Below are 15,437 nucleotides of genomic sequence, written 5' to 3'. Positions count from 1 at the left end.
ACAACAAATGGGTTGCATACCTGTGTGTGCGAACACCATGACTACTAGCACTCTGTCGCCGCTCCCTGGCCTCTAGCAGGCAGGACACGGCGCCTGCGATGACGGGACTGATACCTATCGAAAGGGAATCCAGCGCCCAAGAACGTGCATACGCGTTAACTGTGACACACAAGCTAACTACGGACCGTAGCAGGCCCACAGACACGCGAGGTGGAATGGCCATCTTTGCCGGGAATCAGTATTTCATCTGGGCTCTGTTGTTGTCGACACGGTCGTCGCCTTGCTGAAAGAAGTATTGTGCGTGCTTAGAAACTGAACGCAAATCCTTGCTCGTTTCACTTATGTACACATCGCAATCATTTTCGTTGTTGTATTGGGCCCAAGTAGTGAGCACGGTCGTGCCCCAAAGTTACCTTGAGTGTTGCGGGGAACTCGTGGAAGGTGCCAAGAGCCGACGCACGACCCGCTAAAATCGCCGTCATCCCTGGTGTCAATTGGAGGTCAGCTCATTCGGATCGCGGCGTCCCGGCAGGGATGTTGTTTTTGAAAAGTCTCGGCAGCAAGCTCTCAATTCGCTCAGCCGATCCGGAACGCAAGCTCCCGATTGGACCTGCGTTGGATGCAAGGGCACTTTGACAACAAGCTGGAGACCGCCGACACATCGCCTCTGCTCCGCCGTGGTTGACCGGTATTTGTTTTAAGGAGGACGCGCGCAAACCTCGAAAGTTGCTGGTCGCGAGTGGTAAGGCAATCGGAAGGCGCCCTCGAAGCAGCAAGCATGGCAGCCAAATCGAAGCAGCAGGCCGTGTCCAAGACGCATGGATACCAATTCTTTGGCCCGTAAGTGCTGCCTCTCTCTCGGTGTATGGTCTGCGCTCTCTAACACCGCCTCTCCTCAGTCCAGGTGTTGCGGCCATCAGCTTCGGGCTGCCCGTTTTGATCTACGCTTTTTCATTCGCCTGCAATGATATTTCGGGATGTCCCGCGCCCTCACTGCTCCACCCCAAATCGCTCGACTTGGAAACACTGAAGAAGGAGGTGGGCTGGCCTGAGAATGGGGTCCGTGGGCTGGTGAGCTGGGAGGCCACTGGCTGGACGCTGGCCTATTACCTCCTCAGCGCCCTGCTGTACAGAATCCTACCGGGAACCGAGATGGAAGGGACTAAGCTGGCGAACGGTGGGCGGCTCAAGTACAAGTTCAATGGTCAGTGAAGCGACTCGGGCACCCGGCGTCTCCAGAGAAACAGGGGTCACTAACTTGAGCCAGCCTTCTCCTCAACCATGTTCATCCTGGTCATCTGTGCCGCTGGCACCATCGCCCAGGGCGCCGAGTTTCCGCTGTGGACGTTCATCGCCGACAATTACCTTCAGATCTTGACCACCAACATCATCATAGCCTATGCCCTTGCGACCTTTGTCTATATCCGGAGCTTCGGCGTCAAGCCCGGCAATCCCGAGTTTCGCGAGCTCGCAGCGGGCGGGGTGACGGGCAACATGCTCTATGACTGGTTCATCGGCCGCGAGCTCAACCCGCGCATCACCCTTCCCCTAATTGGCGAGATCGACATCAAGGAGTTCATGGAGGTCCGCCCGGGGCTGACGGGCTGGATCCTGCTCAACTGTGCCTTCACGGCCAAGCAGTACCGCACCTTCGGCTTCGTCACCGACAGCATCGTCTTCATAACGGTCGTGCAGGCGTTCTACGTGCTCGACGGCCAGTTCATGGAGACTGCCATATTGACCACCATGGACATTACCACCGACGGCTTCGGCTTTATGCTCTCGTTCGGCGATCTGGTCTGGGTGCCCTTCATCTACTCCCAGCAGACTCGCTACCTGTCGGTGCACCCGCAGACCCTGGGCGCTCTCGGACTTGCCGGCGTCGGCGTGCTCCTCCTTATCGGCTTCGCCATCTTCCGCCTCTCCAACAGCCAGAAGAACGCGTTCCGCAGAAACCCCAACGACCCCAGTGTCGCCCACCTCAAGTACATCGAGACCAAGGCCGGGACCCGCCTGCTCATCTCTGGCTGGTGGGGCATCGCCCGCCACATCAACTACTTTGGCGACTGGCTCCAGGCCTGGCCGTACAGCCTCCCCACCGGCCTGGCGGGTTACACGATCCTGTCGGCCGGTAGCGCGGCCGAGGGTGCCATTAGGATGCTGGATGGGCGCGAGGTGGTCCCCGGCGAGGCGAAGGGCTGGGGCATCATCTTCACCTACTTTTATGTGCTCTACTTTGCCGTGCTGCTGATCCATCGCGATAGGCGCGACGACGAGAAGTGCTCACTAAAGTATGGCGAGGACTGGGAAAAGTACAAGAAGATTGTGAGGTGGAGGATCGTGCCCTACATTTACTGACGGAGGGGCCAAATGGGCTCCTTCCATTAGCGGTTGGATCAGGAAGTCGAATGCGGTGGGATGGGGTTGCGGAGGTTATCGGTTGCAGGTAAAGGCGTGGTTGAGTGGTGCCATAGAGAGAAAGAGATGCATAGGCGCGCTACTGGGGCATTTCTTTCTGAACCCGCGAGCCAGTGGGTGTCGATAATGTATGTAATGCAATCACTGTAGATTCCGTCTCCGGACTTTGGGATGTCGGTTTGTCGCCCTATATGATGCCAAAGGGTAGAGGGCTTAAAAAAGTCTACTGTTGAGTGGACTATCTTCGCAATGGCGGGTGCGCAGGGTCAATGCCATGATTTGATTTTGCCATTTAACTCCCAAGGTGATTCTACGAGGTGACATAGCCCCAGCGATAAGAGAGAAGTCATGCCCAGCCATGTGGCAGAATTTCTGAATCTTTGTATGAGGAAAGGCGGTGTAACTTAGTGATCTGTACATGCCTCTTCAGGCTTGAACTTCCAACCACGTGACTTGCCCGCCAGGTCGCGTTGCTGTGGGGCGTCAGTTCGCCTTCGCGGCAGCTCTCTCATCACGGTTCTCAACATCGAAACATTAAAAACAGCGACACTGTCTCCTTTCCGACCGGTCTCCTATCCACCTTCATTTCACTCCATCGAAGCACATAGATTCAGTCCGCCAGAAAGATGTCAGACGTCAACATTCAGTGAGTTTTGTCCATATGCCCGATGAAGGCCAGGACCGTTTGGCTGACCATTACCACAGAGCGCTTCTCCAGAAGCCGCGCAATGAGTGCACGTGAGTCCTTGCATTGGACCCCTAGCCCTTCTTTATCTGTTTTTGATTGATTTGAGATGCTGATGGTTTCTCCCACTGGGATAGGGAGTATGAGATCGCCCAGCTGGTACGTTTCCGGAGCAGGGAGAGGGAGTCACGAGGGAATGGTCTTCTGGAGCTGGTTTGTGCTCACGAACGCACGTACAGGAGGCCTGGGAGATGAGCAATGGACCGTTGTCGCTGCTGCAGACGGCCGTGCGTAGCCACGCGCAAGTGCTGATCAGCATTCGGTCGAATCGCAAGCTGTGAGTTTTTCAATCTGATCAGATGGGTGCGGAGGACCAGGCTGCTGACCCATTTGGTGCTCTTCAGGCTCGCGAGGGTCAAGGCTTTTGACCGCCACTGCAACATGTAAGGATACCCGTCTGTTTTGTTACGGCTTGATTGTTGGGGTTCCTTGCTAACCACCCGGCAGGATTCTAGAGAATGTTGTAAGTATTACGAGCTGCTGGCTGTAGATGAGAAATCCGGCTGTTCTTTCTCCCGTGGGGTGGAGGGCACAGGAGAGTTGCTGATTTGCTTGAAACAGAAAGAGATGTGGACGGAAACACCAGTACACAATGGCAAGAAAGGACGGCCGGTAAACAAGGATCGGTTCATCAGCAAGATGTGAGCTCGGATTCTGCCTCAGGGGTCGAGTCATCGCTGACAGGTCAACAGGTTCCTGCGTGGAGATAGCGTCATCATTGTTCTGCTGAGCTAGGCAGGGTATGATTGGTGTCACGTTTTGTCCGATGTTGTGGTAGCTGTTGTGCGAGTTGTTGGGTCTACTGCTCGTCTCGGCAACGGCAACGGTCCACTGCTCCAGGTGGTGAGCGTGGTTAAGCTTGGCTTTTCTCGAGGGTATGGGCCAGAAGAACTAGCATTGTGAGAGAAAAAAGGTCAGGCGTCCTTTGTTTGGCGTTTTTACAGTGTACATGGCATTGCAAGCCGCAGGTGAACATGCATTGGCACAGTCTTGTCTGGGAATAAACTGACACCTTGGTTCTTCTGAGCAATGCCGCTCCTACAAATCATCTGGCAGGTTGCCATTCGTCCTTCCAAAGTTTGACTTCTAGGTCTCTTTGAGAGAGGTCGTCATTGCTCTCTTCCACACCTTTTGACGCTATATTTTCAAAACCATTCCACTTTGCTTTTATGGACTATGCTAATCAAACTCGGAAGTGTCTTGCTTTGACAGCTGATCATTCAAGTTTATCTGATGGCAACTTTGACGGACTCCACAGAACGACACTCCCGGCAACGATCATTGAAGTAAATATTCAAACGCCTCTCTGTTCTGGTGCTCTTCTACCCCTAATTAGTTATGTTTCAACCATTGGTAACCCATTTGCTCTGCCTCCCCAAACCCTAAAGGTTCCGGAACATTCTCTCACAACAAGTCTCTCTTTACAAATTTTGTTGGGACTGCTTCGTTGGTGCTCGGCGTTTGGTTATCTCTGCAGTATCTGCACAGAAAAACTCAGAGGCAAAGAAAACATCGGCTGCGCTCAAGATACATGTTGCTCGTTCTCTAAGCTCGTGTCTCTATTCTTTTCTCATGCTGATCTAGCGAGAACTGAATATTCTGAACGCAACCATCTCTGCGAGTTGACAAACGCAGCGACGGTAACCAGATAATTACACGTCGATCTGCCAGGTTTCTGCGATTCTGGTCGCGGGGGAACAAAGTGATTATTCGGTGCCGGCACGATCATCAAGCGGCATCTCTCTCAACACCGAGCTCAGGGAGGAGGAGAGAGCTTTCCACGATGGCTGATGACAATAAAAGTAAGGACGGTGCCATCCACCATCCAGTTGGGCGACACCCTCTCTCTGGACCGAGTCTTTTGGCGCTACTCGCAACTGCTGACGATTGACAGAAGAACACTGGGGCTCCTTCAGTCAGCACCGTCAATACTTGCCGAACGATTACAGAATCAGAGAGGAAGAGGATGAGGCGCGTATAGGGATGGCCTCAACGAGGGCGGTCTCGGACGGCTCCATGAACATAGCATCGTACGAGACCATGACCCGGTTTTCCCCCCTCTGGCGTTCCCGACCGGCTACGCCAACACACGGATTGCCCAGTTATCACAACCAGCCTGCGTCCGGAATTTCTCAACCGTTTGGGTCACAGTACCTAGCAGCGGACGAATATCCGGGAGCTTTTGCAGAGAGGCATCTCATTACGGCAGGTTTCGACAGGCATACACAGGCAAATGCTAGTCATATCAGTAAGCAAGCTGAGGCCGAGTTGGTGAGGCGAATGGAGGCCGTGGAATTGCGCTCCTCAGAGGAGCAGATGGAGCGCATCATACTCAAGTCGAGATTGGATAAGGCGACCAGCGAGCTCGAGCGCGTCGTCGAAGAGCTGGGTAGTAAGTCCAAATCAACCGGGCCATGCCAACCCCCACGCGCTGACAGCTCTGACAATTCAGATCTGAGATCTTACTTGGCTGCTCGACTAGCCCCAGTGGGAAGACAGGGTGAAAATCCTTCTGATCCGCTACGTCACACAGGTCCGGCTCCGAGGGCTGGATATGATACCTCATCTCGAAGGAACTACGAACACGATTTGGACGAGGGGACGGACGTGACCGGTGGGCTTGGTGTGAGAGAAACAGCGATCCTGGCCCAGAAGAGGCCGTCTCTTGGCACAGACGGCGGAGTCGCAGAAACCGGCGCGAAGCGGGCGAGAAGGACGCACCACGCCACCGCCGAGGAGGGCTCGGACGGCCGTGACGACGGCCTTGAGTGGGGACGCGAGTTCTTGAACTTCATCAAGGAGATGGACTGCACCTCGGACGAGGATCTGCTACGTCTAAAGAGGTACGTCAGGGGCAGGGCCGCGTTCGAGTTCCCCCTGTGCAGCGAAACGGGCGGCTCCAGGGTGGAGTACTTCCTCAAGGTCGGCGGCGTGTCGAGCACGCTGATTGCCGCAGACCCGCACGACCGGCCGGAGCAGCCGAAGGAGGACGAGGCCAGGGCCGAGGAGCTCAACGTGCTCGAGTTCGCCGTGGACGAGCGGATGGCGCGGCGCCGCGCGGCGGCTCAGGAGGGAGGCGGCGGCAGCGGCGGGGGCCCGGACAAGGACGACGACCACGGCGACGACCACGACGGAATCGGGCTGCCCGAGTACCTGGTGCCCCTCGGCGAGGTGTACGTGGCGAACCGGTCGCTCAACCGGCCGCAGGAGGTGGCGTCCACCAACTTCTTCGTGCTCATGCGGGTGGACGGGCCCAAGAAGAGCCTGTGGATGGTCTACCGCTACATGCGATCGTTCCAGCGGAGGAACGGGCCGGTCTGGGACGCCGTCGCGTTCGGCAACCAGCGGGACGCGCACTTCAAGGGCAGCCGCCGCATGTTCGACACGGTCTGCCTCCTGGACGACGTCAGGGACTGGAAGGATCCCGCCGAGGACATGATCACCATGGAGCGTCTGGCCAACGCCGTGCCGGGCGACGAGAGGTTCTTTCTCCAGCCCGTCTTCTTCGTGCCGGTGCTCACGGCCCTGAGGGAGGCCCTGAGGAAGGGCTGGGAGGAAGCAGAAGATGACAAGTAGGTAAGAGGTATTCAGGGGTGTTGTTGTTGGTGGTGGTGTTGGCGGCGGGCGGCTTTGCGGGAGAGAGGTCTCGAGACGATAGTGATGGATGTGGAGTGCTGTATCCGTAGAACCTTAAGACGCGCCAGCTGATGGCTGATTCGAGAGCTTTCGAGCGGCCCGCTGGCAGCATCTCGTCCGCCTGGAGGAGCCATCTCGGGCTTATTATTAAAGCAGCAGATCAACAGGGTCTGATCATACCATACCCACATTGCCACGGTTCGTATTGTTGGTTCCAGAGACCTGGGACCTGGAAACCTTGAATCTCAAGACTGCGCACAGTACTCCGTATTCAGTACAAGACTCTGATTACTTGGACTAAACCAGGTGCTTGGGAATGGAACCAGCCGGGCATGTGCGGCACCTGCGGCCTGCTACGTTAACGTTACCTAACGTTACACCTCAGACGACTTCCAAGCCTGCCTGCAGCCGAAGGCAGCGCGGACGATGTCGGGTGATGGTGGGGTAGAATACGACGACGACGAAAATATCGGCGCGAGGCGTACTCCGTATGTACAGTACATAAGTCCGGAAGGACTTCGTACTTTTGTGGTTTCTACTATTTACTCCAGCTCGCGTCGGCAACGCTGCCAAGCTGCTCCAGATCCCAAGAAAAAGAAAAAAAAAATAGGGCCGATGCTAGTGCGTTTAGGCCGGGAGCTTGACCGAAACAGTGAGGTGTCATTGCACTTTTGGTCGGGCAACGGGACCGGGGAGCGCAGCCGGCCCCCAGTTGCAGGAGCTTGGCTCTGCCGACATAAGTTACACTAGGAATTCTCTTATGCGGGGTGTGCGCGGGGAAATGTTGGGGAGCTCGAGTTGGGTCATGTGGACAAGGCCAATGGGAGCTGACATCATTGTGCGACCCGTTAGACCGGAAGGTACAACAACACTCTGGATTCTAGTGGAAGAGGTAAGTAATTGACGACAAGCAAGAAGCATTGCCATGTTCTGCGAAGGATGCGGGTGATTTTGCATGAGCAGGAAGCCGTGGCTTTTTAGTGCTCCTTTGTGCTCGCCGGGCGTGCAGAACACTGCCGAAACGCAGGGGACTGCGTGTCTCGGGGGGCGAACGCCGATCCCCATCTTCACATTCCCACCATCGTGTTCTGTTAACGAAGCCGGAGCGGCGGGAACTCGAAGCTCCACTACGTATGGATACTTGGGAGCGTACGGAGTGTGTTGGCACGGATGGCTGCGCAAGTGTTGTGCTTCCTACGAAGGCACCAACCTGCATAGTACACAAAAGTTGTTGGAAGTCGAGTGACCTCAGGCAACTCGGGCAACCTGACGAGATTTCCCCGCCATTCCGCCAAGAGGCCGGCGCCTGCCCTGATTAGGCAGCTCTTGGAACAATACTGTGTAGAATGGAAGCTCCATCCTTAGTCAGCTCCGTTGGCGGTCCCAGTGATCTCAATGGCTGGATGGCTGCTCTGTAAGTCCTCGCCGTGAAAGCCCAATTCGCTGTACACTATACACTAATGGCATCTTTCTGGAGCTTCTAGACGAACAGATCGGCCCGTTTCTTCTCCACACCAATCCGAACCGAGTCGGGAGCATGGCTGCGGATGCGACGCAGCCTTCCTTCGCGCTGCACAAACAGCTCCGGGAACGTCGACCGGTACGTACGGACTACAGTACTATGTACACTACAGATACTTACGAATACCGGCCTCAGAGGAATCTGGCAGGACCCTACCCCACACGAAACCACAGCGAGAAAGCGCAATGGATCAGTAACTACTGCGAAGTAACCGTGGTCCCGGGCAAAAGATCCGACCGATCGGCCTTGCGAGTGTTTGTCGATCGCTCGTGGGGCTACGAGGCGAGGGAGCGTAAACAAGCCAGTCCTCCCGCGAACCTGGAAAATCACTTATAAACACACGTCACCGGCGCCGGGGTGCGCCCCGTGTGTCACCTCCAGGCTCCTCCCCGGCGATGATCTCTGCCGGTGCTATCTCCCAATCGTCTCGGTTCACCGCAGCTGCTTCTTTCTGTGCAGTGAACGCACTCAAACTGCAGCGACGCTGTCCGACATGAAGGCTGCTGCGCTTTCCTGCCTCTTCGGCAGTACCCTTGCCGTTGCAGCCACCATTGAATCGAGAAAGGTATGGACGGGCTTTCGTCAAAAGACTCACTCCCCGATCAACTTCCCCTTTCCTCCAGACCACCCCAACCCTCCCAGTCCTGCTTCGAGCACGATCTCTTCGGGCAGCACCCCACCCACATCCACTCAGATTAGCGGCGACACCGTTGACTGTTGCAATCTGCAATCGACATGCAACTTCCGGCCGCAGCCCAATGGCTGCTCACGCTTCCCGCCAGAACCTCACTTGCTGACAATCATCGTCAGGCTCACGAGAAGCCCCTCGCGAGATCTGAACCTTTTTACCCGTCGCCATGGATGAATCCCAACGCCGACGGCTGGGCGGAGGCCTATGCCCAGGCCAAGGCCTTTGTCTCCCAAATGACTCTGCTAGAGAAGGTCAACTTGACCACGGGAGTTGGGTAAGTTTTGTCATTTTGTCCAGGTAACATGCAAATGGTTCTCTGCTAACAATAACTTACCGTAGCTGGGAGGCTGAGCAGTGCGTCGGCCAAGTGGGTTCGATCCCTCGCCTGGGACTTCGCAGTTTGTGCATGCATGACTCCCCTCTCGGCATCCGAGGAGCCGACTACAACTCAGCGTTCCCCTCTGGCCAGACCGTTGCTGCTACCTGGGATCGCGGTCTGATGTACCGTCGCGGCTACGCAATGGGCCAGGAGGCCAAAGGCAAGGGCATCAATGTCATTCTCGGACCAGTCGCCGGCCCCCTTGGCCGCATGCCCGAGGGCGGTCGTAACTGGGAAGGCTTCGCTCCGGATCCCGTCCTTACCGGCATCGGCATGTCCGAGACGATCAAGGGCATTCAGGATGCTGGCGTCATCGCCTGTGCGAAGCACTTTATTGGAAACGAGCAGGGTGAGTAGTCAAGGACGGCCGTCTCGGACCCGCGGCTTCGAGCTGCTGACTCTGCTGCAGAGCACTTCAGACAGGTGCCAGAAGCCCAGGGCTACGGTTACAACATCAGCGAAACCCTCTCCTCCAACATTGACGACAAGACCATGCACGAGCTCTACCTTTGGCCGTTTGCCGATGCCGTCCGGGCCGGCGTCGGCTCTGTCATGTGCTCGTACCAGCAGGTCAACAACTCGTACGCCTGCCAGAACTCGAAGCTGCTGAACGACCTCCTCAAGAACGAGCTTGGGTTTCAGGGCTTCGTCATGAGCGACTGGCAGGCACAGCACACTGGCGCAGCAAGCGCCGTGGCTGGTCTCGATATGTCCATGCCGGGCGACACCCAGTTCAACACTGGCGTCAGTTTCTGGGGCGCCAATCTCACCCTCGCCGTCCTCAACGGCACAGTCCCTGCCTACCGTCTCGACGACATGGCCATGCGCATCATGGCCGCCCTCTTCAAGGTCACCAAGACCATCGACCTGGAACCAATCAACTTCTCCTTCTGGACCGACGACACTTATGGCCCGATCCACTGGGCCGCCAAGCAGGGCTACCAGGAGATTAATTCCCACGTTGACGTCCGCGCCGACCACGGCAACCTCATCCGGGAGATTGCCGCCAAGGGTACGGTGCTGCTGAAGAATACCGGCTCTCTACCCCTGAACAAGCCAAGGTTCGTGGCCGTCATCGGCGAGGATGCTGGGTCGAGCCCCAACGGGCCCAACGGCTGCAGCGACCGCGGCTGTAACGAAGGCACGCTCGCCATGGGCTGGGGATCCGGCACAACCAACTATCCGTACCTCGTTTCCCCCGACGCCGCGCTTCAGGCCCAGGCCATCCAGGACGGCACGAGGTACGAGAGCATCCTGTCCAACTACGCCGAGGAAAAGACAAAGGCTCTGGTCTCGCAGGCCAATGCAACCGCCATCGTCTTCGTCAATGCCGACTCAGGCGAGGGCTACATCAACGTGGACGGTAACGAGGGCGACCGTAAGAACCTGACTCTCTGGAACAACGGTGATAATCTGGTCAAGAACGTCTCGAGCTGGTGCAGCAACACCATCGTCGTCATCCACTCGGTCGGCCCGGTCCTCCTGACCGAGTGGTACGACAACCCCAACATCACGGCCATTCTCTGGGCTGGTCTTCCGGGCCAGGAGTCGGGCAACTCCATCACCGACGTGCTTTACGGCAAGGTCAACCCGGCCGCCCGCTCGCCCTTCACTTGGGGCAAGACCCGCGAAAGCTATGGCGCGGACGTCCTGTACAAGCCGAATAACGGCAATGATGCGCCCCAACAGGACTTCACCGAGGGCGTCTTCATCGACTACCGCTACTTCGACAAGGTTGACGATGACTCGGTCATCTACGAGTTCGGCCACGGCCTGAGCTACACCACCTTCGAGTACAGCAACATCCGCGTCGTCAAGTCCAACGTCAGCGAGTACCGGCCCACGACGGGCACCACGGCTCAGGCCCCGACGTTTGGCAACTTCTCCACCGACCTCGAGGACTATCTGTTCCCCAAGGACGAGTTCCCCTACGTCTACCAGTACATCTACCCGTACCTCAACACGACCGATCCCAGGAGGGCCTCAGCCGATCCCCACTACGGCCAGACCGCCGAGGAGTTCCTCCCGCCCCACGCCACCGATGACGACCCCCAGCCGCTCCTCCGGTCCTCGGGCGGAAACTCCCCCGGCGGCAACCGCCAGCTGTACGACATTGTCTACACAATCACGGCCGACATCACGAATACGGGATCCGTTGTAGGCGAGGAGGTGCCGCAGCTCTACGTCTCGCTGGGTGGTCCCGAGGATCCCAAGGTGCAGCTGCGCGATTTTGACAGGATGCGGATCGAACCCGGCGAGACGAGGCAGTTCACCGGCCGCCTGACGCGCAGAGACCTGAGCAACTGGGACGTCACGGTGCAGGACTGGGTCATCAGCAAGTATCCCAAGACGGCATATGTTGGGAGGAGCAGCCGGAAGTTGGATCTCAAGATTGAGCTTCCTTGAATGAGTTTCATCAGCGGCAAGCGGAGGGATGGTACTACATGTTCTTAATCAGAAGTATGATGGAGAAAAGCACTTGGCAAGTTCCGGCGAGCAAAAAGAAGGCACTTATTAAGGTATTAATATTCATTGTAAGTACCTCTGTACAGCGTCCCCAACTATTTCCATTCACGAGATACCTCGCTTTTCGGTACTTTCGGAACAGGGCTGGCAGCGGATCATGGCGCGATCAAAAAAGTGGCGAGCAGCAGTCCAGGACGGAGGATAGGTTGGGGACTGATGCCTCCCGGACGCATTAAGCTCAGAAGATACACACATTTTACACAGTGTTGAGACCGACAAGCCACATTAGGCAGCGCCGGTTGCACCACCGCCGTCACGGGCAATGGTTTAATAATCGACAATAGCGGAAGAAAAAGTACTGAAGATCGGGTATTAATAGTGTGAGAGAAACAGACGGCGGAACTGGGGTGGTAATATTTCTCTTGATTTCGGTGTCCATGGTAGTACAGAACACAAGAAAAGAGAAGGAGGAGTGAGCGGAGAAGGAGGAGGGGAAAAAGCAGAAAAAAGAACATGAAAAAGCATACATATTGGGGTCGGTCAGTTGGTTGATTGGTTTGTTAGAGAGCAAAAAAGCAAGCGTCACCTGTAGGATTCGAACCTACGCTCCCGAAGGAACTGCCTAAGACCGCTAAGAAAGGTTAGCAGGGCAGCGCGTTAACCACTCCGCCAAAGTGACTCCGCTTGTTTGTGGTTGCATTCAAGTAGCTTATATGAGTTTACCAGATCACAAATGTGTAGGCCGGGCATATTCCGTAATTACCTATCCCTATGTCTCTTTTGGGACGAGGCGGAAAGCTCTCAGAGCCATCTACGCTTAACCAACCCCTGATCCTTAACCCTCCCAGACCACACCTCCTGGGAGAATAAACCGGGCTCCAAGATCGAAATAGAAATCAGTGTGCGAACTTGAAATCCAACCGCTTACACCCCGTGACCTTGCTGGAGCGGATGTACTCTGCCCGCTCGTCCTCGCTCATGGCCGCCCAGACCTTCTCCTTGTAGCGGTTACGCGCCAAGTAGTAGGCCTTGGTGGCCAGGAAGAGCAGGATGGACAGGATGTTGATGGCCAGCAGCTTCGTGTTGCCGTTGCGGTAGTAGGGCTTGTCGCTGTCGACGTAGATGAACGAGTAGCACACGTGCCCGAGCTGAACGGATATCTGTTTGCAAGGACGAAAAGGGTCAACAATTTTTTTTCTTTCCCTTTCCTTCTTCCTTGGTCTGGTATTCGGGGGAAAAAAGACAGACAAGGAAAAGAAGAAAAAAGCGAAGAAAAAGTGGGACAACAGAATTGACGGGAGGCCACCGGTGTTACGTACATTGTACAGCGCCGAGGCGACGGTGCGGGTGCCGACGTTGTTGGAATTCTTGGAGACCCAAGCCACGTTGATGGCGTCTACAACAGGGGCAAAGCAGCTGGTTAGTTTGGGAATCTCCCCATCGTCAGGCTGTTTTCCTGGGAATGAGTTAACTTACGGCAGTAGGGGTAGGATAGGAGAACGGTGATGAGTGCGTAGGTCCCCCAGGCGTTATCGATGACGCCCGGCCAGAACCGGAGCGCGATGATGCACGGGAGGGTCCAGATGTTCTGCCACACGCCGACCAGGGCTCGTTGGTTCAGCCACTCGGAGATGCGGGTTATGATGAGGAGGGTGATGATGTGAAATACGGTCTGGAGTCAAGTTGAGAGTCAGCCGGCGGACGTTTCCCGAGGGCAAGAGTCCTAAAGGGAGGGGGCAGGTAGGAGAGAGCTGCGTACCGAAGGAATCGTCAGGAGGTTGGTTGTGAACGGGCTGAAACCCAAAGACCGCAGCGTCAAAGTCAGGTAGGCGCCGACTGGCCCCTGGGGTATGAAGCAGATGATGCCGATGGCATACAAGGGCCACAGGTCATACTCCTTGAGGACGTGCCACAGGCGGCGGGGCGTGATGGCTTGACGATTGTGCATATCACCCTTGGAGGGATCGTCCCTGAGGACCCGGTTGACCACGATGGCGACCTCCCTGTCGCTGAACCAGCCCTTCGGCCGAAACCAAGTCTTGGTCTGCACGGCAGATGCGGGCATGTTGAAGAAGGAGATGAGCCCGATGGTCAGGGTGATGAGCCCTTCTACCAGGAAGAGCCATCGCCAGCCGGCCCAGCCGTTGACGCCGCGCAGGTGAAGGAGGGCAAACGCCAGCAAAGAAGTGATGATCGTGGTCACCGACAAGGTTGTCCAGAAGTAGCTGTTGTTCTCTCAGATTTGTTTCGCCAGTCCAAGAGTCAGTCACGGCCTTGACGAGTTGCCCAAGGGGCATAGAGAAGGGAGGGAGGGAAAGGAGGAGGAGACGAACCTGAGCCGGATGGGCAGCTCGCGCGAGGTGTAGAAGTAGGAGAGCCAGAGGACAATGTCCGGGATGAAGCCGCCCTCTAGCAGGCCCAACAGGGCGCGGGTTGCGAGGAATCCGGAACGGTCCTTCATCGCACATTGCGAGATGGCGACGACCGACCAGAGGACGATCTGGATCGGAATCCACCGATCAGGCCCGATCTTCTTGGATACCAGCTGAGACGGCAGCTCGGCCAGCAAGAAGGCGACGAGGAACACGACCGTGCCGTGGTTGTAATCTGTCTGCCGCATTAGAAATGCGTACATCTCTCGGGAGAGCCAGGACCGAAACCAGAGTCATGGTCTCGTACCGTTGGTGTTGAGCCCCAGGTCGTCGAGCAGATTATCGGACAAGGCCTGCTGGAGGTTTCCGCGGTCAACCTGCAGGGCAAAGAACATGACACACTATTTGTCCGCGCGACTCTCTTGTCAGCCCGCCGTTCTTGGCCCACGAGCCGTGACGCCCCGAGAGAAGTAAGAAGGTTAATTTAGTGCAGATACACACCGCCCACGTGCAGATTCGAAAGTCCAGCTTGCGGACCACCCGCTTCTCCTCCTCCTCCGTCCACGTCAAGGTGGGATCAAACGCATGGCGGCACTCGTAGTCGGCCTCCTCGTACACTTTCTTCCAGTGGGCGGCAACGACAGGGTCGAGGAAGGGGTTCTTGGCCAGCTCGTCCTCGAGCTCTTCCTCCGAGCCGGACTCTTCACTGGCGGACGGCGACGTGAGGGCGGCCGCGTCCTTGGTGTCGACGACGGCGGCGCCGTGCTTGTCGTCGCCGAGCCGGCCGACACTCGCGTTAGGGGGGCTCGCCATGGTCCACTCGATCAGCACGCGACCCGAACTCAGCTCTCACAAGTAATTAAGACGGCACCGAGAGCGATCCGTCCGTGGCGGTGGGAGTTGCAGGATGTAGGGATTCTCCAAGACAGATCTTCTCTTCTGGTCGTACAAGCGGCGAACGGCTGGCCTTTTAATCTGTGACCACGCCTCGGCCCCGTTGAGAGTCGAGAGCTTCACAGGGTGGCTGCCGAGACACAAGAGACGGCAGGCCGCCATCCAGATACACCACGCTACATATTGCGTGATGGCGGATACTTGCCAAAAATGGCGCGTTAGGCCCGAAGCTGCGGCTACGACGCCGCTGTTCGGCTGCAGAAAGGCGCGTGGGTTGCCCCGACGCAACGGTTGCTACTCGGTTCCGTGGCCGG

General features: G+C 56.7%; 6 protein-coding genes and 1 non-coding gene across 7 annotated transcripts; 4 read left to right on the top strand and 3 right to left on the bottom strand.

Moving 5' to 3' along the window:
* Positions 1-778: 778 nt before the first annotated feature.
* P884DRAFT_190117 (delta(14)-sterol reductase like protein) lies at positions 779-2,358 on the top strand (the record flags this gene model as incomplete). The annotated part of the gene is made up of 3 exons (XM_069437492.1): positions 779-840; positions 900-1,204; positions 1,268-2,358. 3 exons carry the CDS (start codon positions 779-781, stop codon positions 2,356-2,358), a joined length of 1,458 nt encoding a protein of 485 aa, XP_069301364.1.
* Positions 2,359-3,044: 686 nt separating this feature from the next.
* P884DRAFT_295524 (uncharacterized protein) lies at positions 3,045-3,898 on the top strand (the record flags this gene model as incomplete). The annotated part of the gene is made up of 8 exons (XM_069444335.1): positions 3,045-3,064; positions 3,124-3,156; positions 3,241-3,262; positions 3,343-3,440; positions 3,508-3,546; positions 3,611-3,626; positions 3,725-3,804; positions 3,856-3,898. 8 exons carry the CDS (start codon positions 3,045-3,047, stop codon positions 3,896-3,898), a joined length of 351 nt encoding a protein of 116 aa, XP_069301363.1.
* Positions 3,899-4,981: 1,083 nt separating this feature from the next.
* Positions 4,982-6,894, top strand: P884DRAFT_393 (uncharacterized protein). Its single transcript, XM_069445867.1, has one exon. It carries the CDS (start codon positions 5,147-5,149, stop codon positions 6,737-6,739), a length of 1,593 nt encoding a protein of 530 aa, XP_069301362.1. The 5' UTR covers positions 4,982-5,146; the 3' UTR covers positions 6,740-6,894.
* A 2,162-nt stretch (positions 6,895-9,056) lies between these two features.
* On the top strand, positions 9,057-11,797 carry P884DRAFT_191013 (glycoside hydrolase family 3 protein; the record flags this gene model as incomplete). The annotated part of the gene is made up of 3 exons (XM_069437563.1): positions 9,057-9,286; positions 9,352-9,740; positions 9,801-11,797. 3 exons carry the CDS (start codon positions 9,057-9,059, stop codon positions 11,795-11,797), a joined length of 2,616 nt encoding a protein of 871 aa, XP_069301361.1.
* A 332-nt stretch (positions 11,798-12,129) lies between these two features.
* Positions 12,130-12,683, bottom strand: P884DRAFT_252941 (uncharacterized protein). The gene has a single exon (XM_069440755.1). The coding sequence runs from the start codon at positions 12,384-12,386 to the stop codon at positions 12,171-12,173; it is 216 nt and encodes a 71-aa protein (XP_069301360.1). The 5' UTR covers positions 12,387-12,683; the 3' UTR covers positions 12,130-12,170.
* Positions 12,438-12,536, bottom strand: P884DRAFT_t2. Its single transcript has one exon. It is a non-coding gene; the product is annotated as a tRNA-Ser (tRNA).
* A 70-nt stretch (positions 12,684-12,753) lies between the features above and the next one.
* P884DRAFT_295521 (major facilitator superfamily domain-containing protein) lies at positions 12,754-15,042 on the bottom strand (the record flags this gene model as incomplete). The annotated part of the gene is made up of 7 exons (XM_069444334.1): positions 12,754-13,017; positions 13,177-13,253; positions 13,334-13,529; positions 13,617-14,082; positions 14,191-14,464; positions 14,537-14,630; positions 14,731-15,042. 7 exons carry the CDS (start codon positions 15,040-15,042, stop codon positions 12,754-12,756), a joined length of 1,683 nt encoding a protein of 560 aa, XP_069301359.1.
* Between the last annotated feature and the right edge of the window lie 395 nt (positions 15,043-15,437).

The sequence above is a fragment of the Thermothelomyces heterothallicus genome (genome assembly GCF_042370625.1).
Source record: "Thermothelomyces heterothallicus CBS 202.75 unplaced genomic scaffold P884_scaffold_1, whole genome shotgun sequence".
In the NCBI taxonomy this organism is placed as follows: domain Eukaryota; kingdom Fungi; phylum Ascomycota; class Sordariomycetes; order Sordariales; family Chaetomiaceae; genus Thermothelomyces; species Thermothelomyces heterothallicus.
This window is presented reverse-complemented; position numbering and strand designations above follow the sequence as displayed.

What these genes read in the sequence shown, in the direction of transcription:
- P884DRAFT_393 (XM_069445867.1), top strand. Translation starts at nt 5,147, where the DNA reads ATGGCCTCAACGAGGGCGGTCTCGGACGGCTCCATGAACATAGCATCG.
- P884DRAFT_252941 (XM_069440755.1), bottom strand. Translation starts at nt 12,386, where the DNA reads ATGTATGCTTTTTCATGTTCTTTTTTCTGCTTTTTCCCCTCCTCCTTC.